Source organism: Phasianus colchicus, chromosome 6, assembly GCF_987193195.1.
Source record: "Phasianus colchicus chromosome 6, bPhaCol1.hap1.1, whole genome shotgun sequence".
In the NCBI taxonomy this organism is placed as follows: domain Eukaryota; kingdom Metazoa; phylum Chordata; class Aves; order Galliformes; family Phasianidae; genus Phasianus; species Phasianus colchicus.
The window spans coordinates 34,643,445-34,669,573 of NC_143441.1; the positions used below are offsets into that span (position 1 = coordinate 34,643,445).

Sequence of the window (26,129 nt, forward strand, 5' to 3'; positions counted from 1 at the left end):
CTCACAGTTGATTTTGTAATTGTCTGTTTGTTTATATCCTATATTAAATTTTCCTACTCTTCTCCTTCCCTCCCCCTTCAGTTTTCTTGTTTTGCTCCATATTGGTGCAGATTTTTGAGAAGATTTTATTCAGGGCTTGGAAGTTCATGTTACTATGCTCCTTTTCTTTACATTGGTCCCATTGTTTTCCAGTTGAGATCACAACAAGAAGCAGAATGAACGTTGTTTTTGTCAGATTGTTACATTAAGGGGGCTTTGAATACTTGCATAAAGGGAACCTTAGCATGTTTGGCACTCTTGCTATCATTTCCAAGAGGTAAAGTAAAAATGGAATTGAAGTAACTAAAAAAATTACTTAGACTTTGGGTAGTACTCTGCTTTACAGATTAAAAAAATATGTTTTCTTTACAGTTTATTGGGTAATTCTGGCAGACCTCAAAGCTTCTTTCTAAGAAAGACAACTAAATCTCATAGTAACACAACTTATGAGGAATAATTATTTCTAAAAGAGGAGCTGATGTTGAGAATGCCATGGAAACATATAGTTAAATCTAGCAATAGTATGGTTTAACTTACATATTATTCAAGTTAATTAAATACCACATTAGCTTCTAATAATTAATAATAACACATTTAATCACTGTAAATATTTTTGTTTGCCTCACTTCACAGAGATTTTGATGCAAAGATTGCAAACAAATTTCTGATGTTGTATTTCCTCACAACTATATATGTGGTAATGATCTGTCTAGGGTATTAAAAAAAAAATCAATTACAGTAAGTGACTGATCAAAAGAAGGTCAAAAGATAACTTTATAACATTATATTCTACATTCCATAGGAGGAGTATGTCTTGTGGGAAAACAACATCACGACTAACAAAGAATGGGACAAAGCGTACATACAGATACCAACAGGTCTAGAAAAATTAAAGGTATGAGTGAAAAAGGCAAGTGCTTTGTCTTTTGAAAATGCTTTACCTTGTTCTATAAGTGTTCTAGGATATTTAGGAATTTGTTAAGGTTATATGAATATCCTGAATGGCTCTGTTCTTCATTACTTCAGTTGAGTAAAATTCTGTTCAGAGGTCAGTGTACAGCATAAAACTACTGGCCTCCATAACATGCAAGAAAATGCATGCATATCTCAGCATACTTTAGCTGAGCAACTGAGTCCATCTTAGTTATTAACTGCTTGCTTAAATACAAATGTCACTGGGGATGATGTGAATGATTGTGTGATTTCAGTGGAATGGCATGAATGAATAATTGAGAGAGTATCTCCCCCTTGATTTTTTTCTTTTTAATTTACAGAAAAGAATTAAAGGCTTCTATTTTAAGTAATTTTATGTCAACATTTTTTTTCATAATAATGTGAATTACTTTTATAATTGACTGTTTCAACAATCTGCTAAATCTCTGTGAAAAGGCCTACTGCGAGCACTGGCACTTTGACATGTATCAAATAAATGCATTTTCGTAAAGGTGCTGTATCACAAATTATTGTTATCACTTGCATCTCCTTTTCCTGTAAGAAAAAGTATATATAAAGAACCAGATGTGTATAAGATTATCTGTAGTATCCAAAAACAAAAAAAAATCTGAAGAGGATTTATGCAGCCAAATTTTTTCTCTGTTGTACAGAAACTTCATGATCACTTGTGCTTAGGGAAGTAAAGGTACTGTAATTAAGTAACTGTAATATTTTTAGTGTTGTTGTTTTTTTCCATTTGAACAACTAGAGAACTGATAGTCCTAGAAGATTTTGTAATTTTGGATATTGACTTTAATGGAAGATGCTTCTTTAGACTGCAAACTAAAGGGCACAGGAAGTTAGAGAAAGTTATCTGCTTACATTTCAAAGTGTGTTTATTCTAGTTTCTCTCTGTTTTGTCTGATATCCTTGCCCCTTTTCTTCCCTTGTGCTTTCTGTCCTCTGCACATGACTACAATAGGGCGCTGCTGGATCTTGGTGGTGACTATCCCCACTTTACATAATTCTTGCTCCTTTCCTATCACTTGCTTTCCCTAGCCCATCATCCTAATTTGTAATAGTTGCCAGCCTTCCCTTCCCCATCTCTGATTGATTAGGATTTGTAATAAACTGGTCAGATGGACCAGTGAGACAGTTGAAATTTGACTTCATTCTCTAACAGAAGGCATCCAGTGCTTTTTGCAAATAAGGCATTACTGTCTCACAGTAGGAAAAAAAGTTTCTCTATGTCTGTTAATGCAAATATTTTAACTTTAACAATGCACAGCTGACACTTAAGGGAACAATCCAGAGCAGGACAGGCTTCATCTGTTTAAATAACATCCAGTTTGTGGACATCGCACGCTCAGAGCCTTCGGCTTTCAGCTCTGTAGAAGAATTCACCTGCACTAATGGGAAATCTACTGAGCCTGGATCGTCCTGTGTCTTTTACCCAGACTGCTCTGACAACAGTGATGAGGATCCAGGAGCTTGCTGTAAGTGAATTTTAGAAGGATAAAGTGCTGAAGAGAATAGTGAAACCTAAATAGGTCTATCTAAGGAATGGCAAGAAAAAATAAGAAAGCTTACTTCTATTACTTATTTGCGTTCTTTTTTTTCCTAGTATATTTCCTGTTATACGAATTTATGACCATGTTCATAGTGTATTGCTTTCTTTTTTTTTTTTTTTTTTTTCCATTTTCTGTTTCTTTGTCAGATCTTAGCAATATGTTCTGGGTTTAGAAAGGTGAGTAGGACCACAAAATTTTGCACACTTTTGTCTAAATGTGTCCCTTGCATTCAGTGTTTACAATCCATAATTTTTTAATTTGAAAGGAACTGAAATCTGCCATAGAACTTCATTTAGAACACTTCTCTAACTTAGGCTGTCAGAGTTTTTAGGAGAAAAAATATATTGGGTGACATGAGCTATATTTCAGGAGGTTTATCTAAATCATATTTTCAGTTGAAAGTAACTTTGCTTAGATGACATAGTTTTCACTGTGCAGTCAAAAGCAAAAAACAGAAAAGAAAATTATGGCAAATGTTTGAGAATTGTGAAATGATTTAGACCTCAGTTTAAAACTATTTTTAGTGACTGCAGCTTTTAAAATAACTTTTGTGCAGAGTACACTTGTTTGCTAGTGACAAACAGGTGATAACCTATTTCTATTGACAGCAACACATAAATGTGTATTGCAGATGAAAACTGTACGCATATTAAAGGTATTCAGTATATGCTGTATGCCTATTCAGGTGTATCAGTAATGATATAGATTATTTTGGGGAGCTGCAGATTAAAATGTTGTGGGTCATTCAGAGAAGCGAGATGCAGGACACTGTTAATGTTTTATTTTCAAATTCACTGAGAAGATTCGGGAACGGTTTTTGACCGAGTTCTCTTTATTTCACAGTTTTAACCTTCTGTTCCTTTCAAACACTTTAAGAGCCGTGCAGTAACTATCTATGAAAAAAGTTGTATGTGTGAATTTTGAAATACCATTTTAAATATGAATACTTGTATTATTCTATGCACACAATCTATTACACTTTTTAATCTTAAACTCTGCAGCTTGGACAGTGAGCTTTGGTACTGTGTAATTGAAAAACAGTAGCCTGAGTATAGTCAGTGTGTAATCATTGTGTACAAGAAAAGAAGTTGGAGTCACCAGGTAATATTGCTTTTATCGTAGTTGGGTAAGAAAAACTGAAGAGTGCACAGAAGAAAGAAAAGGGAGTCAGTGATGTCCTTTGTGGCACCTTTGGAATTAAGGTGTTGACCCAGGGAATGTATAATCCTCTTCCAGAACTGTGCCTAGCACTCTGCTATCTGCTGTTGCCTCTGCAGTTTCAGTGGGTTTACTATGTGGCACTGATTATCAGTTCACTTCTAGTATGTTTTAATTTAAGGAAATTAAGTTTAACAGTTTCTCAGTTTAACCTGAGATATTGAGATTATATGCTTCACTTTTTGTTTAAACACTTTCAGCTTAAAGCTCTCATCTTGTTTGATCAGTACACAAAAGTATGCTCATCCTCTCAAAAATAAAACGTGAGGAAAAAGTGATTTTCTAAAATATGAGGGAGTCATAGCAGATGTTTGATTCTTTGATCTAATAACTGAGAAGAAAGAAGACAAAAAACCTTTAAAATAAAAGCAACTCTTTAAGGTTGTCTATTTTAATGGCTAATACATGTCTTGAATACTTCATATGTACACGCCCTTTCAGGAAAGAGAACTCTAAAGGTGAAACCTGTTTCTTCAGCAGTTTGATCAGCTTAGAAAATTTGTCTTTCTGGCACTTTCTGCAGTCTTGAACAAAAGAGACCTAAAGCAAAAACTGTCCTGTATTTTTCTTTTGTTCCTTTCTTCCCATTGTGTATATTTTCCATGTCATCTTGACATTGTCCTCTGTGATATTTTGAGTGAACTATATCTATTCACATTAAATTCCAATACAAATTTCTATCTGGTACAATAGGGCATATTTTAGCCTCTATTCTTCTAGGTATTTTAGCATCTATCCTTGAACATATCCTCAGTAGTTTTCTTTGATGAAGTGCTCTCATGATGCAGAGCTGTCAGACTTCCATACTGAATAAAAACAAAGGCAAACAGCTGTGTCTTAGCAATGTGAAGGATTCTTCACTTTAAGGTTTTTCTTTGCTTCATTGCAATAGGGAAGGAAAAACAATGTTTCTTCTTGCTCAAGTTAACTTGACATGAATGGACGTAAAAATGTAGTTTATTATAAGAACTTATATATACTTACATGTTTTACTGTATTTGGTCATTTCTGTCTATATAAATATGATTGAAAACTTGAAAAATCAGAACTTTTGTGGGAAGAAATTTTGTTCAATTTTGTGCTATGTAACAGTCTTTGAAATCGATGAAATTAATGAAGTGAAAAAAAAATACGAAATCAATGTTTTTATTATTAAATAGAGACCACTTCTAGATCTCTTATATCATAGTGAAAGATGAATGAACAAATCCTAGTTAATATAAACATGGAAAGTGAGAAAGAGTTCTTAGATCATTTGAAAGATTAAAAAAAATCACTTTCGTGCTGATGTCTGAATCCTCTCATGCCGATGCCTGTTCTTTATTTGTCATCTAATTTAATGAAGTTTTGCGTTACCATGCCTAATATCAAGCACTGGAAGCAGTATGGTTACTATTACATATTTTTAAATTTGTAACATACATACTTAGTAAGCACTGCAAATTGTGCTTGGCAAGAAATTCTGGGAGCACTTCCTATTTTCTTTTTGAAACAGTAGTCTTTCTGAAAATTGCCTACTCTTCAATTCTTGTATGGAATCATAGAATTACAAGGTTGAAAACGACCTTCAAGATCATCTAGTCCAACCGCCCTCCCGTTACCGTTGCTACTACAAGTTACTAAACCATATCTCATAGCTCCTCATCCAGATGCCTCTTGAACACTGCCGGGGACAGCAACTCCACCACCTCCCTGGGCAGGCCATTCCAATGTCTGACCACTCTCTGAGAGGAAAATGTTCTTTCTTATGTCTAACCTAAACCTTGTCTGGTACAACTTGTGGCCATTTCCTTGGGTCCTGTTTGTTGCCTGGGAGAAGAGGCCAAACCCCTCCTCATCACAACCTCCCTTCAGAAAGTTGTAGAGTGCAATGAGGTTCTCTCCGAGCCTCCTCTTCTCCAGACTAAACAATCCCACCTCCCTCAGCAGCTCCTCATAGGACTTGTGCTCCAGACCCCTCACCAGTTTTGTTGCTCTTCTCTGGACACGCTCCAGGGCCTCAATATCTTTTTTGTAGTGAGGGGCCCAAAATTGAACACAGTACTCAAGGTGTGGCCTCACCAGTGTTGAGTACAGGGGGATGATTACCTCCCTGCTTCTGCTGGCCACGTTATTTTTAATGCAGGCCAGGATGCCGCTGGCCCTCTTGGCCATCTGGGCACACTGCTGGCTCATGTTCAGCTGAGCACCAGGCAACACTTCCAAGTCCCCTTTCTCTTCACAGTCATCCAGCCACTCACTCCCAAGCTTATAGCGCTGCATGGGGGTTATTATGGCCAAAGTGCAGGACCCAGCACTTGGCCTTGTTGAACCTCATCCCATTCACCTCAGCCCAGTGATCCAGCTTATCTAGATTCCTCTGAAGGACTCCCCTACCCTCAGGCAGATCCACACCACCCCCCAACTTGGTGTCATCTGCAAACTTACTGAGGGTACACTCAATCCCTTCATCTAGGTCATCAATAAAGACACTAAACAAGATGGGCCCAGTAGTGTCCCCTAGGGGACACCACTTGTAACGGGTCACCAGCTGGACTTCATTAACCACTACCTATTGGGCACAGCGCTCTAGCCAGTTCCTTACCCAAAGAAGGGTATACCTGTCCACACCAAATAAATGCAAAATGTTTGTGGGGGGGACATCCTCCACATGTTTCTGAAAGAAAATCACCTGTCTTTTAGCCTTAAAACACCTATCTTTAGTTTAACTCTCTTATTTTTTATTTCTACCAAGATGTTTAATTTTCCACCATGCACTCAAATTTCCAGTAAAATTCGTCTTTGAAAAATTATAATTATACATCTGTAACTGATGGCAGCCTATGTATAGATCTAATAAGATATAGTTTATTCTTTTATAGTTAATTTCTTTTGCAGTTCTGAGTTTAAGAATGGAGAGACCTGCCTGATTTATTGCCTGTATTTTACAACTTATTCTCCAGCTAAAAAATCCACATTTCAGTGAAACATACCAGTGATTTCTTGATTAAAACTCCTTTTACATCCAAGTATAAAATACTGTAGAATTGTCATTAAAATGTTGCATCCACTTCAACTTAATTATATCTTGTTCTACATACAACAGCTAATTACACCATATGTAATTTTGACACTGACTTCTGTGGATGGAAAACACTGAACACAAGTGATACTAAGTGGAACATAATGAAAGAAGGGGCTCCCTTTGACAGCAGACTCCCTGACAGAGATCAAGCAACTGAATCTGGACATGGTGAGAGATTATATACACATATATGAAGCATTCTTAATGATGCCTATCTGATGAAACTGAATTTGAAATGTATGCTATATAGTACATATATAATATAGCTACATTACAGAGAGCCTGTTTTTCAGAGATGTTTTTTTCTTAGATATTATATGGTTGCTATGTCTTTATAACCTTGTTTTTGTTTGCTGGACAATCCAAGAAAAATGGATGCAACATTGAATTTTTTGAGATCATACCTTTTGAACAGACATAGCTAACTTTGTTCACGCATATGATGATCACTTTTGATTCCAGGATAAACCAATATTTCTTTCTCTACCCTTAGTTGCTATAAAATGCACTCAGTTGGAAAAAGTTGATTCCAACAGAGTTAGTTTATTATTTTTTTTTCTAAAATTGAAGTGTTAATAATGTACTGTTTAAAGCTGCCTAATATGCTTGTTATTATCAAATAACACTTGCAAATATTCTATGACTTTTCTTGTATTAAAATGTAACTATTATGGTGCTTCCAATGGAGACTGGACTTTCCAATGGAGACTGGAATAGACTATATCCCTTTAAATTAATTTTTACAATGGTTTATATTATTCTACATTCTGACCTCCATGCTTCTCTCACATCTTCACATTAGAGGAAAGTGAAACTTTAATTATTCTACCTTAAATATTCAAAGGCAAAGGAATTTCAAATTTGTTTTCTGGGTAAACTCTAGTGGGCTGTGATTATGTGCATGCATGTTATCTAATAACTCTGACTGCATGTTCATATATTATTGGTTCCTGAGTGGTGAAGTGCAACAAATGGTTGCTATTTGCTTTTTGAGTAGCAGTTGGGTATTTTATTTTATTTCACACTAGTAGAAGGTCAAAGTCTTCATTAGTGTTTCTCTGCAAATGTTGCTTTTTCTCAGCTTCCCAATGCTCACAGCTCCAGAAAGGCTGGAGCACTGATGTGACTGCAGATTTCTCACATGGGTTATTCTAGGCACTGGTGAGACGTAGTTGTAATGAAGGCGGCCTGAAGAAACTTCTCTGCAGCGTAACAAGCATGTTAAATTAGCCCATATGGGCTATGGCTCTTAAGCTGCTTTGATATCTGAATCATTTCATAGTAGGTTTGTGTCTTTATATGGAGTTACAGGCTTGAAGGTTGAAGCCTCTACCGCAGGCAGATCTTGAGGTTACCACACATTATCTCTCAAACCCAGTAATGATGCATTCCCCATGTAAGTAAGTGCAAAGGTTATTCTGGTGTGGTTTTGTAACCATCTATTACAGTGCCTGTTTTAGCCACATCGCAGCTCTGTAATAAGGCTTTCAGAATTTGATCAAGTTTTTTGTCAGTGTTAAATCAGAACCTTTCGGTTTAAATAGTTATCTGTGACATCACAGAGTGTTCATCTTTCTTCTCTCCTGAGGAAGGCAGCATCAAATTTTGATTAATGGAGATCTAAGGAGACTACTGTAGAGCCTCAGCTGCAAATTAAGAGAGGATTCTTTGATGTGCCTTTGCATTGCAATGAGGGGAGTTTCCCTCATGCCGTGGAGTGCAGCATGTCTGCTTGTACACGGAGCTGGAATGGTTACCTCTTTGTGCCGGTCTAGCTAAAGATCTGTGATTATTCACACAGGGCTGGACCTAACCCTCTGCTTCATTATGTATCCATGGGAAATAAATGGCTATGGAGTGTGACTGAGGCAGCACAATAGCTGATTTTCCAAGATGTAAGGCAATATGTGTGTAATATCAATGTACAAACAAGACAGCCTTTAGTGTTGTTTTGCATAGACTTTCGTGAAAAAGTCTCAGTATTCAGTGAAGGCAGCACTGACGGCATTCAAAATATGCTGCTTTAGGGCCCCTTGAAGATGTTTATCCTTTCCTACCTTTGTTTGAAGCACATCTGCTGTAGTTCAAATCCAAAGGCAGTTTGTTTGCCAGAGTTCAGATTAGATCTTTAATTAAGCTTTCATCCCCACTAGCACAGACAACAATGTCAAGTCTGTAGACCCCATGAGAAAATATAGTTTATTCCATTAGCTCCCATGGTCTGCAACATTGTTAGCGTGCTTAAAACTGTTTGGGCTGTGATGAGAGTGAGTACTGCATCCTAAAGGAAATTAATTTTTATTCTAAATTCAGTTTGTAACATTATTAAATCCAATTTAAATGTGTCCTTTAGGGTTAAGCTGTGGTCTACATGGTTCAGTCTCCAGGGTGCTGTTCTCCAGCAGTCTCTTTGCTCTCTCTAGGCTGTGATAAAGCCTGAGGGAATTGGTGTAAACAAGGTGATGGCATGCACTTGTAACATTTGGAGACATGGGTCTGAAGGATTTTGCCTGAAGAGGACAGATGAAGATGCATTCAGTGCATCTGCACAGTAAAGTCAGGAAAACTGCAAGTGAACACCTCTTTGCAGAAGTTTATTTCCTGAATTTCAAGTGCTTGAAGATACCATGACAAGATAGTCTTAGAGTTAAATCCAGCTGGCAGCTAGTCATTAGTGGTGTCCCCCAAGGCTCGGTACTGGGGCCACTCCTATTTAACATCTTTATCAATGGTCTTAATGAGTGAATTGAATGTACCCTCAGTAAGTTCATGGATGACACCAAGTTGGGAGGGAGTGTTGATCTGTTGGAGGGCAGTAAGGCACTACAGAGGGACCTGGATAGACTGGATCAATGGGCCGAGGAAAACTGTATGAGTTTCAGTAGGGTCAAGTGTCAGGTCCTACATTTGGGTCAGAACAACCCCAGGCAACTCTACAGGCTTGGGGAGGAGTGTCTGAAAAGCTGCCTGATGGAAAGGGACCTTGGTGTACTGATGGACAGTCAGCCAAATATGAACCAGCAGTGTGCTCAGGTGGCCAAGAAGGCCAGTGGCATCTTGGCTTGTATCAGGAATGGTGTGGTGAGCAGGACTGTACTTGGCACTGGTGAGGCCCCACCTCGAGTACTGTGTTTAGTTTTGGGCACCTCAATACAGAAAGGACATTGAGGTGCTGGAGCAGGTCCAAAGAAGGACAACAAGACTTGTGAAGGCCTTGGAGAATATGCCTTATGAGGAGCAGCTGAAGGAACTGGGGCTGTTTAGTCTTGGGAATAGGAGGCTGAAGGGAGACCTTATTGCTCTCTACAAATACTGAAAGGTGATGGCAGAGAGAGTTGGATTGGTCTCTACTCACTGGTGACAGGTGACAGGACAAGGGGAAATGGCCTTAAGGGAAATTGCACCAGGGAAGGTTTAGGTTGGATACCAGGAAAAACTTCTTTATTAAAAGGGTTGTTAAGCACTGGAATAGGCTCCCCAGGGAGGTGGTTGAGTCGTTATCTCTGAATGTGTTTAAAAACTGTTTGGATGTGGTGTTCAGGGATATGATTTAGTGGTGGGTTGTTAGAGTTAGGGTACTATGGTTAGATTTAGGTTGGACTTTGTGATCTCGAAGGTGTTTTCCAACCTGAGCAATTCTATGATTTTAGCAATGGCTGCAGAAACACCTTTTCAAATTCACCCTCTTTCCTCATCTTTGAACTTTATTGATGAGGAAAGAGCCAGGATCACAGGAGCATTCAGCAATTGTTTTTTCTTTGTTTATACAGATATTGGTTGTCACACTGGTTGGCTGGTACAGCTCTCTCTTCTTTATTCATAGGGGTAGAGCTGAAGGTAATGCTGTTCCATTTATTTACATTTATGAGTAATTTTCATGCACCTCACAGTGCACATAGTTACCTCTCTGAGGTAATTATTGCCATTGGACCATGACGTATTTCTTTGAATTTTGTTTACAGAAACATTCATCTACTTCAGTGGATCATATCAGATGCACACAGAGATAGCCATGTCTGATCTGGGGAGTCCCTTCCTTGTCAAGCTGTCCCCTGGTTTTTCCTGCTGTCAGGTAACTTTTGGACATTAACCTGCTCCCACCTTTGTAAACTATCAGTCACCTGATGTGTTGAAATGCTATTTTTCTTGCTTTTAGCCTTGCTGCAGAAAAACTAGCTCCATTTGAATTACTGCAGAATGAGAAACAGACTAATATTTTAGGAGCAGCAATATACTTTTTTTTTTTTTTTTTTTTTTGACTGGTTAGCTTCCTTTCTATCTGATTATTATTCTTTCTAAAGCTTCTGTAAGTTTGCTCAGATTTACGGATATTCTTCAGAGGTTTTTATGCTGTGAAAAACATAGCTGAACAATATTACTAGGACCGTATCACCACACAGTCAAATCAAGCCTGCCTTTTGAGCCAAAGCTGGCAAAGAATCCTCATGCTATTATCTGTTAGCTGGATATTCCCATGTCCAGCTTTCCTTTACAGATCTGTGGTTTGAATTTTCTATATGGATTAAATGTGCTAGAGTGATTGGAGAGAACTGTCTATCATGCTCCAGACATGCACTAAGTTTTATTAATTGAAGAGTGTGCTTATTAAGCTGAACTGTGCAGTCATTAACCATTTAACTTGTAGCTCGGCTTTGTTATTGTTGTATATCAAATATCTTATAGCTCTTTAGAGAAATGCAAAAGTGAGGATGGCACTTGACCTGAGAAAATAGAAAGATAACAGGAAAAAGGGGGATCAGGAGTGCTACTAAGAAAGGAAAAAAAGAGAGCAAGTCTGAGAGTAAAAGATGAAAATGGCATTTTCTGATTAGAATGTTGCCATTTTCAACAAAACTATTTTAAAGTTGAAATTGACGAAATAGATATAAATACATATATAACAAAAACGTGTACTTGCATTTTTATTTATCCTTTTTGCCCACCAAATGAAGTGAATAGATGCTGGATGGTTTCATGGTTTTTTTTTTGTTTGTTTGTTTGTTTTTCCTGAGTCTTTTTTAGATTTTCATTATCTTTCAAACCATCTGACATATTGGAGTTATATTAAAATGTGTGATTACAGAGTTTTGTGTTTATTCTGTTACTGTGTGATGTCTCCTGATATAAGAAGTCAGTGAGGAGAAAAGAAAAAAATACTGAAAGCTTTTCAAAATCATCTTTTTGTGTTTGTGGTTGCTAATTTTTCAAAATCAATGTCAAATAGAAACTGTAGTTTCATTTAGGAATTTTTTGTATCAAAAAAAAATTCTAAGGTAGAATAGCACAGAGAAGGCCCATCAAATAGCAGAATTTTATTCTTAGCAGCATGAAGTCTTGATAGGCTGAGGGATCTGAAACAAGCGTTGGCTTAAATAAATCTGTTATATTTGATGCTGTAGCTGACAGCCCATGCACATCGGTGAGTTACCAGATCTCAGCTAAGTAGTTGGATCTTGCAGCTGAGTGGAAGCATTGTAAACAGCTTAAGAATACCTTTCTGTCATTTTACACACTCTGCCCCTCCCTAATCTTCATGTGTCATCATATTGTTGTAAAGAATCACAAATAAAATAGATGCAGAATGAAATCAAGCACAATGCTGCTGCAAGGAACACCGAGAGCCTCTCATAATCCCATCAGAGGCCTATTCCACTAGACTTGGAGTACCAATAACCTTTGTGCATACAGTGCATTCATCCAGGCAATTTCAAATCTCTTTTGTAGACTTTCATAGCAGGTAGATATGTACTTTTCAAGTTCAGATAAATTCATCTTAGAATCTCTTAAGGTTACCTGGGCAGAACTAATTTGTAAGTCAATTAATAGTTCCAGTTAAGACCTTTTGCAATGTTTGGTATGTATTCCAAATAAACATAAATTCAATAGAGATGCACATGCACTTCTTCAGGGTAGTCAGAAATTAAGGGTATTTTTGAGTATGCGCATATTGTGTATACTTAAAGATCCAAGATTCAGCAAAAAAACAGTGAAAGTTCTCATCCTGCTATACATGTCTGAAAAAAGAGTGTTTCTAAAAACTGGAAGGTTGGCTTTCTGCCACATTTTCCCTGTAGGCTTTTATTTCTGGGAAACAGCAAGGAATAGCAGTTGCTCATTAGAATGTGTATTGATGTGTTATGTTCTCTGTATTTAGATGTGAGATGTTGTCCTATGTTGGATATCCCACTGAGAGGATAAAGGGATCTACATAAAGAGATCTATGTTTATTAATAGCTTTACAAGTTCTTTGGCTCCAGTGGTTAAATTTAAAAAAAAAAAAAAAAAAAAAAAAAAGGAGTTGAGGGATAACAGTTTTACATTATGCCTCACTGGCTAATTGAAGCTTAGAAGTAAATTCTTTGTGCAGCTGTAGCAGAGTCATTCAGTAGTTGTCAGCTAAGAAACATCTTCATTTAGCTTAAAGTTTTAGAACTGTAAAAGCAAATTTCAATCCCAGCTCTCTGCTTAAGTCCCTTTAATCGACAGAGAAGTAAGTCTAAAATGGAATATGTAGATGTAGCAAGCAAGGGTCGTTTTTATTATTAATAATTTTATTTCTTACATAAGGAAAACTCAGGAGATTTTTTTGAAATATATTTGATAAACATACTCTTTGTATTTAGATTATTTGAGGTATGGGCATTCAAACAACTCATTTTAAAGTGTTTGAATACCCGCTGCAGAGTTTTTTTTTCCCTCACCTTGCCTTGTCTGGTAGGGGCAAAATATTACTATGAATTATTTAAATTTGTTAATAAATCTTGATATTATCTTATACAATAAACAATTCCCATGCTTGTGAGGGGCCCATGGCATGGTTACCTTTGTCAGAGTGAGGGCATCGCTGAAGGACTGTGTCCCACCAAGGCCCTGAGCTGAAGCAGGGAAAGAAGAGTAAGAAGCAATGAGCAGAGAAGGGGAACATGTAAGATGTATCAGAAGGAAACTGCTACTGACATGCCGAACCTCCTGCTCCATCTGTATTCTTATCAAAGAATCTGGGCCAGGCTGTGTGTAACCTGAAAGGAAAACTAAGGAAGTTAAAACTATGCAGGAGACATGTTAAATGCTAATATTCCCCTTGGGAAGGGGGTAGAAAGGTGTTTGCTCAAGTATTTGTTTATTCTCTCAACAACGTAATCAATGATAAGAAGTTTGCATTCACAGTAAATTCAGCAAAAGTTACATGCACACGCAGCACGCTGTTTTGCCAGTTATTTGTCCAACAGGTCCTTGAAAATCATTATATTGTGTCAACTGTCCTGTTCAAATAAAAGACCTTTATTTTTTTCTTGTGTGATTGAAAGCTAACACATTCATCTGTACTTGTTCTGAGGCAGAAGACAGGTTACATTTGGCCATTAGCCTAACATGGTCTGCATTTCTTAACTCATTAATTTTTGATACAAACTGGAGGGAGGAAAAAGAAAAAGGAAATTTACTCTCAGTAATGTGACAATCCAAGGTGCTTTGTGTAAGATCATATGAAGATGGGCAGAGAACTGTGCAGCAGCTCATTTTTTACCTTCACAACATTTCAAGCATTATCAAGGCTTTTGCAGGGAAATAAAGTCTGCAAATGTAAAAAAAAAAAAAAAAAAAAAAGATTTTGTTTTTCACAGTGTGAAGAAACTGGAAGAGGTCACTCCAAAAAAGTAGTTTTTAAAAATCTTATCTTTTCCCTGTAGTTCTCTGCTTAATTTTTGTCTGGTTAGAATTAAACAATTAAACCTGCTTTATTCTGTATTTCAGGGCAAGCATAGTGTGATGAGCTTCTCTTTGTTTCCTGTTGGACAAGCAGTATTTTTTTCAAGTCTAATTGCTGCAGAAATTGGTTTTTATTTTTCCTATGTAGCAGTCAATCCACTTGTTTCAAGCTATCGACATGTAATTGCTCAATAGATGATTGACTTCAAATAATTGTCATTGATGTTGACTGCGGAAATAGAGGCTTGTGAGGCTCCCTGCATATAAGAATCTTGACTAAGTCTTCAGAGATTAACTTAATCATTAAGCTATTCCATTTTTGACATTTTCTGAGCAAAATTATCTTCAAAAACTTTCTAAGTCCTTAGTAAACTGAAGAGAAATTAATGGAGATCATATCAGTTAGTATATATCCCTTGGTAAATGCATGTTAAAAACACTTTTTTATAATAAGTTTTCCTTTATATTGTGGTTTTACTTTTAGACATACTACTTCTCCTCAGCATGCCATTCCTAACTCTTTCTTTTATGTCACAGTAGTATATATTCCTGTCTGTTGTTTTGTGCTACGGTGCATGTACATGTTTTGCTCCAAAAGCAATGCCTCCTATTTATTTCTGTGGAACTTAAAACAGCTACAAAGAGCAGAATAACACTATTTGATAAAGAAAATTACCTTCTCAGTTATCAAACGCTAGTTTTCAGCTTGGCTACCGCCATTATTTGTGCATTTTTCCCATGATGAAAAGGAGCCTGCATGTATTGTTCTTAAAAATTTTGCCCAGTGGAGTTGACCCACGGTTTCACAGCTGCTGTGACAGCTTAGTTGCTAGGTAAATGTTGCCAATACTATATAGTTTTCATCAGCCCAAACAGATGGAATTCAGAAGGTGCCAAATCTGGACTAGACTGTGGGTGAGGTAGGACAGTTCAGCTATGTCTAGCAATGTACTGCATGGTCTTCAAACCCTGTTCTCTTGTTGCTAGAGCAATTTTGTCTTTTCTGGTGTGACTTTGGAAATCTGAGCTTTCAGCTTAGTCAGCATCAACTGTAGTGTTTAGGGTTGATGGTTTGTCCAGGTGACACCCATGTCTCATTATTGATAATTATGTGATTCAGGAGACTGTCACCTTCAGTTTTGTATTGGTTCAGTAGATCCTGACAAATGGTGTTCATTCTGTTCCAGTGTGAGCATTCATTGGCACAAACTGCAGTATTCCAAGGTTGTCACCATTGTTTCCAACAGACTGAAACTGATATTCATCTCTCTATACAGTTTCCTGGTCATAATCCTCTGATTCATGCAGATGAGCTGATTGAAATGCTCTTCACAGTGTGAAAACTGTGCATGAACATCTGGAATGTGGCTTGTCTTTCGTGTGATTGTTGCCAAAATGCAGCACCCACACCCTCACTGTGCTCATATCCCCTTTTTGGTCTTCATAAACATTCATCAGCAATCAACAAATGTCAGTGAGTGCCATTTTCTCTGCATGCAGGAATTCAGTTCCACACCTTTGCTTCAAATGTACTTCCATGTCAGATACCATTCTGTCAGACTGTTTCTCTGCTGCCATCTGGCAACAAAATATAATGGAATATTGGTGGGAAGGTTCAACCTGCCATATCACCAACATCCATCTCTGACATTGTGAGCCAACATAATAAAGTGGGAAGCATTCATTTTGGAGCCGTGCTCTTATATGAGTTGGTGTTGCCTTTGTTGTAGATTGATGATGCCATTTTTAAAGTGTTTCAATACGAACTCTTTCAACAGGTAAGATTTTGGTATTGGCTATCTCAGGACTCCCAGCTTTCAGTTTTTAGGAGGACTGCCTTGAATGGAAGTTTGGAGAAAATGTGTGATATTTTAGGATTGCCTGAGATGGAGTGGACAAAAGCAAGTATACCAGTAGACAGTGCAGCTGGGAACTTATCTTTTCAGGTAAGTTGAAATTATGTCAAATGGTACCTCCAATTTGGCCTTTAGAATTAAATTACTTTCATAATAGAAGCTAAAAAGAGAATTTCTATCCTTTAGTGCTCATAAAAGGAGTTCAGCTCTGTCAATAGGTGTAGGTATTGAAGAGCAGCATCTTTATTTTGTTACCTCAGATTTCAGTATATAACTAATGAAGTGGTTTTTAAAAAAATAATTTTAAAAACTTATCAATGATGGCTTAATTATGTTGGCTAAAGACAGAAGTGCAGAACCTTAAGCTTAAATGAACTCTACTTTCATTTGTAGTCTCCTGAATATTTTCTTGTATTTCTAAATGCATTTTTATAATCCTTACATTCACGGTAACATATGTAAGACATATTTTTCCTTTTTTATATATTATACTCATCTTCATTTACAAGCAGAAAACTAGAAATGAGGAGAATCATTAATGAATTGATTAACTTAAAGAAAATTAGAAACATTGATTTTGTTGTAGTTAAGTTACATTGATTTTGTTGTAGTTAAGTTATACTTTACTTATCTTATACTCATCTGTCTCTCTCCAATTTATAGGAGGGAGATGAGGTTCTTTTAATATATGTACACCCAGTGTGAGATTAAGAAACAACGGTTCAAATGTTGGTCTAACCGATTTATTATCAATCCTAATCAGGGAGATGGGGAAGGGAAGGAGGGCGATAGAAAAGATAGGAAAGAAGAAGAATTGCGTAAAGCGGGGATAGTCACCACCAGGATCCAGCAGCGGTCCCGCTGCACAACGTTTTGAAGATCCGAGGCAAAAGCAGCAGGGGGGGAGAGCAGCAGCGTGGCCGGCCTTGGGCAGCAAGCAAGTAGCAGGAAGAAGTCACAGAGCCGGGAGGAAGTAGCAGGACTCAGGTAGAAGGCCCAGGAGAGTCCGTGAGCATGCAGGAATTCCGTAGTGAGGAATCTGATGGCAGACACCTTTGTTCTTCTTCAGCATTGTGGTAGAGTGCAGAGCAAGTCCGGGAGGGAGAGAGGCGGATCGTGAGGCTTCTCATGGCAGAAACCTCCTCTTCTTCATGAGGAATCTGTTGCCAGAAAGCCTAAACCTCATGGTTGTAGGCTCCCTTTATATTCTTCTTCTGCCAGCCTACATGACACCCCTGGGTGCTTGAGCAAGAGTCATGTGAGTACCCCCTGAGATGGCCATCTTCCTTGAGATAAGCCCACACAAAAGACCTCTTCACGTCCATTAATCTGCAGCTTATCTCTCTCTTGCTGCCCCTGGCCTTGTCCATCTGCGTCGCTCAGACAAGGGATTTCACAACCTTTGCCCAGGATTTGCTTGGACTTGTTCATCTGTGTCCCCAGCAAGCTTTGAGACAATGATGTAAAAGAATAATATCTTACATCATCACAGAACATAGAGTTAGTTATTCACTAAAGCAGGCCTGGTATAGAACTCAGTTAAACTGAGTTATAAACTGCCATGTTTGTTTGCCCTGAATAGCTCATTTTAAAAGTTGTATAGCTTTTAACAGTTTCAGCAGGAAGACAGCTCATTCAAGCAGTGATGGCTATTATCACTTGAGATTGAGGCAAGGTTGCCTGGGTTACAAAACTTTCTGTAAGTAAACGCGGTTGTGGCTTTGACAGATGAGGAATAACTTTCTGACTGATCAAATCTCAGTCATAGTTGTTGCAGGCTGGTAATCCAAGTTGGCTGTAGGTGGTATTTATGTCCTGTGGAGAGAATAAATTGTAAAGAAATATATACGTGTCTTTTTATCATGTTGCCGCTAATGAACTTGCTTACTTCCCTTATCTTTACAGATCATTTTCCAAGCTACCATTCGAGCAGCAAATGCTAGTGTTGCTATAGATAACATTAGTATAACGAAGGAATGTGAAGTTGAGAACATATCACTATCGGCTATCAAATCAGAAAACAAAGGCAAGTTTTGCAGTTTTCAATGTATTTTTTCTGATGTTTGATATATATATATATATATATATATATATATATATATATATATATATATATATATATATATAATTGGGATTCCGCTGACATCTTCAAGATACCTGTAACAAAAAGTAGGACATAGCCTGGAGAAAAGAAGGCTGTGGGGTAACCTCACTGCAGCCTTTCAGTACCTAAAGGGAGCCTACAAACAGGAGGGGAATCAACTCTTTGAAAGGGTTGATAACTGCAGGATGAGGGGAAATGGTTTTAAGTTGAGGGAGGGGAGATTTAGGTTGGATGTCAGGGGGAAGTTCTTTACAGAGAGAGTGGTGAGGTGCTGGAACAGGCTGCCCAGAGAGGTTGTGGATGCCCCATCCCTGGAGGTGTTCAAGGCCAGATTGGATGGGGTCCGGGGCAGCTGTCTAGCATTAAATGAGAAGGTTGGTGGACCTGCATGTGGCAGGGGGGTTGGAGATCAATGATCCTTGAGGTCCCTTCCAACCCTGGCAATTCTGTGATTCTGTGACATCATCTGAGGAAGAAGTCCATCTGCATTAATGAACTGTATATAACAAAACCTTTCACCCGATGTTACATAGTATGTGCTTTAAGTAGTTTGGAGTAGCTCTGTGAAGTAAGCTATAAAGGGAATGTCCAGGTATCATTTACTGTGTAGAGCCTGCCCACATTTATGTTTTGATGCATGGACAGGAGCAAAGCATCTTACATCTTCCACCAATGAGCACTATCTTTAAGGGAAGAGGGTGCTCCCATCATCACTGTCAAATATATAACTCAAAGCAAGCTCCCACCAAACTTGTGTGCGTGCCCACACTCTCTAATCTTGAGACGCGAACAGATGGAAACATAGCTATGACCTTCTGTCAGACTGTTGCTTTTTCAGATCTCCACTATTAATGCTATGTTCTAAAATGACACAGACCTAAATGTAGTCAGTGGTTATGCTGTTAAGTTATACCCAAAAGAAAGCTGAATATCATTTTTGTTGAAAAATTTAAAAGTGAGTTGGAAAATTTCAGTGTTGAATTTTTAGATTTCCTTGATATCTATCTATCTATCTATCTATCTATATCTATGTGTATATATATATATATACATACAGTTTGATAGTCTAGTTAAAAGTAACTACATAATTGATGAAAGATTAATTTTATTTTTGTTTTCCTACACCTACCCTCTCTGTGCATCAATCACAAAGGCATAGCTGCAATACAATTATCTAAACACAGTGACTTAAAGATGAAAAGCTTCATGCCATTCCTCTCGTTCTCTTTCAGAAGCCTACTGAAATATAGTCAGTAATCTTTTGCTATTTTTTTAATTTTCCTCTTCCCCATTCATTGAAATCTGAGTTATTTTTTTCTGATACGTATTTTGCTAGCTCATTACTAGTGGTGTAACACAAACGTTTTCTTTTCCTGGAATTTTCATGTTGAACCAATCTCTGCTAAGTATGAGGGGTGCTCTTAACGTAATGCCTCCTGTTTTATAATGTTGCCTCATGATATCAGAGGTGGAAATTGGTGGTATGGCAGTAGATGTGGAATCACCTCACCAGTATCCCATCATGTTTTGTTGCTGTGTGACAGATAACAGCAGAGAGGCAGTCTGAAAAATTGTTGTCTGATGTGGAAGAGAATTTGAAGCACAGATGTGGAACTGAATTCCTCCTTGCAGAAAAAAAATGGCACCCGTTGGCATGCACTGATACCTGCTGAATATTTGTGGAAACCAAATATAAGACATTAGTACAAGGAAATGTTCTGGATGGACATGCAAATTTTAATAAGCACAGCATGCAAGCTCTGGTGGAAATGCATAGCTAATGGGGGTGACTATGTTGAAATATTTTGGAGCTGAGAATTTGCTCTATCAAACAGTGTTATCATGCTCTTTGTATTTGTTGTAGTTTCCATGGGAATAAATAGGAGGCATTACTTTTGGAACAACCTACATATCTGTGGGGACTAGTCTAGGTGAGAAATCTGCTCTTACTCTCATGTGACTGATTTAGTTCTGGCATATGGATTTCCCACCTGAGGACTAGCAAGTCACTGTTGCCAGTGGTGGTAGGGAAACTGCTGCTTTTTTCAATCCACTCAAATTCCTTTTAATTACTTATTTATCTGTCATCAGGCAAGCACCGGTTCTACAGCTTAGTTTCACTTTATGGAAAAAATAATCCTAAAACATCTCATGCTTCTTCAGAGGTGCTCTTCAGTTACCCAGCTTCTGTTTGTCTGGAACTTCATTTGCATGTGCTTCTTCTATGCGTTTCAATCAATCAATTTTCTTGTTTGTCCTTACGAAAACTCTCAGACATATTATGAGAATTTATTTTTCTTAAAATCATGAGACTAGACGATTGTGTATTAACTCATTGTATGGTCAATTTTAACTATGATCAAATTAAATTCTTTGTTGCTCCTCACTTTGATCTAATCCCTGAGATGTTTTAAATTTGGCTGTGTTCCATCTTTAGAATTAGAGTGTGGTGAGAATTTTATGACATGTATAGGAAAAGTACCATTGGTACAAACCTTATAATATGTTGAAATTATTCTGTTCTTATGTAGCTCATGGTCAAAAAAATTAGTTTAGCTCATCTGGTTCTGTTGCAATTATGTGATTCTAATACATATTTTTTATTATTATAGTAAAATTTAGACATTTATTCCAGATTCCTAGTTTCATTGTACAAAAATACAAATGTCCCAGACTAAAAAAGTCCTACAGATTTATTCTACCTAGTAGAGAAAAGTAAAAACATCATAAAATATATGCTATGAAATGTTCTCTTTTTCAAGTGCTGCTACTCCTGACTATTAGTTCACAACTTTACTTCTACAGCTGAAGAATTTACTGTGGCTATAAAGCTATTATACATGACTTCCACGCATTAAGGCAGAAGAGAAAAGTGGCTGTCTTTTTCAAATTGCAGATTTACAGCAATGACCTAACATACCTGTCACATTGTGTGCTCATGCTCTGGAAGATGAATGTTTGATATAATTTCTAAGGTTTGCATCCTATGCTTTTGGTGCAGTTCAGATTTTCACTTTTGCAACTTAAGAATTACATGGTGTAGGAAATATAAAATTTGAAAGCAATCTGATAACATATAGGTATTTTTAGTATTCGCTCTGAACGTTTGCAAATCATCCTATATATTTTCTCTCTCTTTCTCTCTCTCTCTTTTAATTTACTTATTTTTCAATTTACTTATAATGTGCATTATTGGATTTTGAACTATATCTAAACATCATATTGTAGCTAAATATATATATGTGTGTGTATAAAGTGTATGTGAAATATACATTGGGAGATACATATATATATTGTTTTATATTTATGTGTTCATACATGGAATTTAATCACATAAAATTACATTTAATCATCGTTATCTCTACAATGTTCTATCCAGTTGAGCATAAGCATACTCAGATCAACCTTAAAGGAAGTAGTTCATAAGCTGCCCATAATCTCACTCTCTGTGTATGAAGTGTTTAATTGCACTGAGAAAGCAAATGAAGAGAATGATGCGTGTATTGTTTCTTAATAACAGTGTTTGTAGTGTAAACACTACTGGGTTTCTAAGAACTACCTTTATACAAATAACAATTTCCTTAAGTATTATAAGAATTTTTCATTATATGGATAGATTCTAATCTTGCCAGACCATAAAACTTCTTCTCTGGTTATAAAGCCAACCCTTCCATGCCAAAACACGTCTCCTATGCTTTGTTTCAGCCTACTCCTTTACTTCAGTCAGACAGATGAGTAACTTTTAAAGGTGAGGCCGGGATTAACAACAAGCTCAGAAGGACAGGGTGAAGTTAAAGAATTGAAAAGGTTGCCAGCTTGTAAACAGAAGGGACCTGAGTCTGGAATTGCATTGACAGCTCCATTGCTTGAGCTTATATGGGTGCAGAGTACACTAATATTTTAGAATGGAGGAAAGATTTAGACCTGACTTGCTAAATTTCCAACAGAAGCATCAGTTTATTATTTGGGAGGCTCTTATTATTTTGGGACTTTCCCATTTCCTATATCAGTACACTAGTAATTCACATTCACATTTGCAAATTACAATATCATAAGAACAGAGAGTTTTCCAGTAAAAGTCAGATCTAATAAACCAGCATGTTTGGACTCTATTTTTTAAAAAAATGTTGTGAAGCTGCCTTTAGTTAGATGATTGGATGTTTGCCTCACTGCACAGAAAGGATTTGCTATCAAAAACAGAGTTGTACAGTGAATATGATTATTTTCATGTCATTAATTAGAAAATGAAATTGTATCAAATGTATGTGACAGTACAGTTATTTTCATGGGCAATATTTAGATTAGGGTTGATTAGCATGAATGTGCACCCAGAGAATACTGAATTACCCATGTAAAAATCTGAATTTTTTTGAAACCTACAGTTAAGCTAAAGGCTGTTAGGAGATGTGCACTGAGTTTACCTTGTTAAAAATACAGGTCTATGGTGAAATCACTTAGGCTGTTTACAGCATTTTCTTCCCCCTCAGTATATTTTGTCCATTGTATATGCCATACTTTTCATTATTACATAGGAGATAGATATCTATTATCTACAAGCCGCGTTTGTCTATTACTAAAAAAGTTCATGATTGTTAAACTGTGATTCTATGTATATGAGTATCATAATGCAAATCAAGTTAATATTCAATTTTGAACTTTATGTAATAGTTTCAAATTATTTTCAGAGCTTTAGGAGATAATATTTGGGGATGGAAAGCAAAGGAGGTGGGAACTCTTGCAGGAATTTTGAAAAGATCTAACTTGTCAACATTCAAATAGACTTGGGATTTTTGTCTGTTTTACCAAATAGTCTTCTTCACTATTGATGAGCTTTTGCATTTTAAAATGCTATTTTTCAGTGTTTTTATACTGAAAGTGTTTAAAAATAATTTAATAGGATCTGTATGTCCTTTGGTAAGCTGTTTTGGATCCTAGATACTTAGATGTCAATAAAATGATATCTAGCTATAAGTCTTTAAATCTATCTTGATATGGGTGATTAAAAAAGGATATGAATGTCTTGGCATATGAGGGTCTTTTTAAACACCTCTTAAATTAAACTGAAGGTTGTAAGCCAGTAATGATGGATTATAACTTCTCACTTGGATTTTTTCATGCCAGGCTTTTCTCAGAATGCTGCATTTTGTGTAAATTTACATTTGCTGCCAGACTGGGAAAGATCTGAGGGGAGTGGTTGTTGAGATTTGTGAACCATCAGTCTTGCAGAAATCCTTACATAATAATCATTCAATTTTAACAACTGTTTTCAGCATGAGTGTTTCTTAAATTCTTGTTAGGCATTCATTCAGCTTACAGAGAAGCTGTGCATATAATTTGGGGATGTTTTTGAGTGTAGTTTCTCAAAACAAAAATATTTAAAGTATGTAAAAGTGTGTAACAATCCAGAATCAGCAAGAAATCTCAAATTGTGGTAAGAAGTCAGCTCAGAGAAGACTAAATCCACTGACACTGTAAAGGCAATTTCCTCCAAACATCAAAACTAGCAATAATTTCCTCATATACAAGGAGCAAAAAGCCCAGCGGAGCCTGTAGGACTCAACAAAGAACAAAAAAAAGGCAGAAAGTAATATATTAGAAAAGAAGGTAGATTAATTAGTGTCTGTTCACTATGAGGGGAACTGCAGAGGAGCCCAACTTGACTGACTTTAACCTCTGAGATGATCAAGTACTTGTCAAAGTGATAATGAAAAAGTATGATAATTGAAGCATTATAAAACACGTAGTAGCAAATGAATTTCACACAGGTTCTACTAGCTCGCTCTATATTTTTATCTTCCCCAGAACTTAAAAACACTTGGTTTAAAAATTAGTTGAAGATTTGAGGGTTATTTTATCTCAAAGTACTCATCCATGCTTAAGATAAGGGCATACTTTATATCTTGTTACAAATTACAGTTATAGGAAGTCTGGGCTTAGAAACTTAACTGTTACATCTTTCATTTTTGCATGTTTGTCTGTATACGAAGTTTGTCATATTCTTTGTAGCTCTCCTGTGTATTTGAGATAGTTTCTCGTTCTTCTTGCAGTCTCAAACAAAGAAAAGGTAAATCACAAATAGCTCACTTTATCTTCCCATTATTTTGTTCCACCACTGGATTTTCAGTCATTTCCATTGTGCCTAGGTCCTTGTACATCTGTTAATAATTATGTCGTTATTCTAGCAAAGCAATCTTCCTAAAGAAAAAAAAACATACTTCATGTTTGATTGACATACACCCTATATATAGAATTTTTTTTTATCTCTTAAATGTTATTGTTTTCATTTGTGTTTTCATGTGCTTTGATTAATAACACACTAAATCTAGCGTTTTTTAGAAGTCCTAACTGCCACCAATAATAATATACTGGTTAAACAAACAAAAAAGAAACCAACTCCTCATATTTTCTGGCAGTGGAATATAATTCTCTTTTCCATGAGATGTTATTTGAAATGGCCACTACAAGTTGTGATAAATCTTTATAAAATGATGGTAGAAATGGCAGTCATGTCTGTGAATATTTTTGGGCTTATACATAATTAATGAAGTAGTGGGTAAAAGTTCTTGAAATAGTTTTCCTAATGTTTTCCATTAAATGCTTGTTCTAAAGACAGTAAGCAAAAGTATCATTTTTTGATTAGGGAGGAATTTTTTAAGTGCAGAAGAGGAAAACGTGATGCTTCTTCTGTTTAATATCATAAATATTTGTTAATGTATATTCTTCATTCATCTTTCAACCCCTTTATTTTGCATTATATATATTTTCTAATGTATTATTGCTGTGTTAAATGAAGAACTGAAGAATGCAGATGAATGTATTTTTCAAACCTTTGTTAATACAGTAGTTTGTGTTTCAGAGATGTCCTTCTTTTACCAATATTGTGGCATTTCTTTAATACCTGGTATTTAGCTTGATTTTTTTTACAACTAGAAGAATGTTTTTGTTATCTTTAGCATACTTGCTGAAATTCAGGATATAAGGATTTCTGGCTCTAGCATTTATTCCCTAAAAGATCTGGCAGAAGTCTTGTTACTGCTTTGTGCGCTGTTTTTCTGCTCTGCAGCATGAGACCTGCAAGGTGTGTTTTCAGCAGCCTCTCACCCAGTTTGTGTGCTTTTAGAGAAAAGTCTTCACTTTATGAATGCATTGTGTATAGAGGTAGCTCGGTTGTTCCTGTGGGACTGTTATCTTACTCCATTTTTATAAAACAAACACAGCATCTTTTCCCCACAACTCTGTACTTTTTTTTTTTCCAGGATGGTGGTGACATATTGGAAATGCTTTATTTCCTTTTCACACTGTAAAGCTTTCTTAGTCATTTCTTGCACAGAGACAAAATGAAATGTTTCTTACCTCGTTTCAGCTTCTGTGTGTGACTTTGAAAGAGATAACTGTGGTTGGTTTGAAACTGCAAATGCAGATGGATTTGATTGGATAAGAAGTTCCAGCAGTTCCCTTGAACCTGCTTTTCAGCAGCAAGCTCCTCCTCAAGATCACACCTACAACAAGTCTGAAGGTAAATCAGTCCAGGCCTAGACACAAAGGGCTGATGTAGATACACTGTTCTTTAATCAGTTTTAAAGTGGTGATTGTGAACTATTTCCAAACATGCAGAAACCGTGTCTTTCTTCAGCCTG

At 36.7% G+C, this 26,129-nt stretch overlaps 1 protein-coding gene across 1 annotated transcript in view; it reads left to right on the forward strand.

The window, feature by feature from the left end:
* MALRD1 (MAM and LDL receptor class A domain containing 1) overlaps positions 1-26,129 on the forward strand; it is a 215,277-nt gene that overhangs the window by 21,004 nt on the left and 168,144 nt on the right. Inside the window, exons 8-14 of the mRNA XM_031614457.2 lie at positions 842-934; positions 2,261-2,468; positions 6,847-6,993; positions 10,788-10,897; positions 16,311-16,478; positions 18,294-18,414; positions 25,856-26,008. Of these exons, the coding sequence (XP_031470317.2) occupies positions 842-934; positions 2,261-2,468; positions 6,847-6,993; positions 10,788-10,897; positions 16,311-16,478; positions 18,294-18,414; positions 25,856-26,008 (1,000 nt within the window). The remainder of the gene's footprint in view (positions 1-841; positions 935-2,260; positions 2,469-6,846; positions 6,994-10,787; positions 10,898-16,310; positions 16,479-18,293; positions 18,415-25,855; positions 26,009-26,129) is intronic.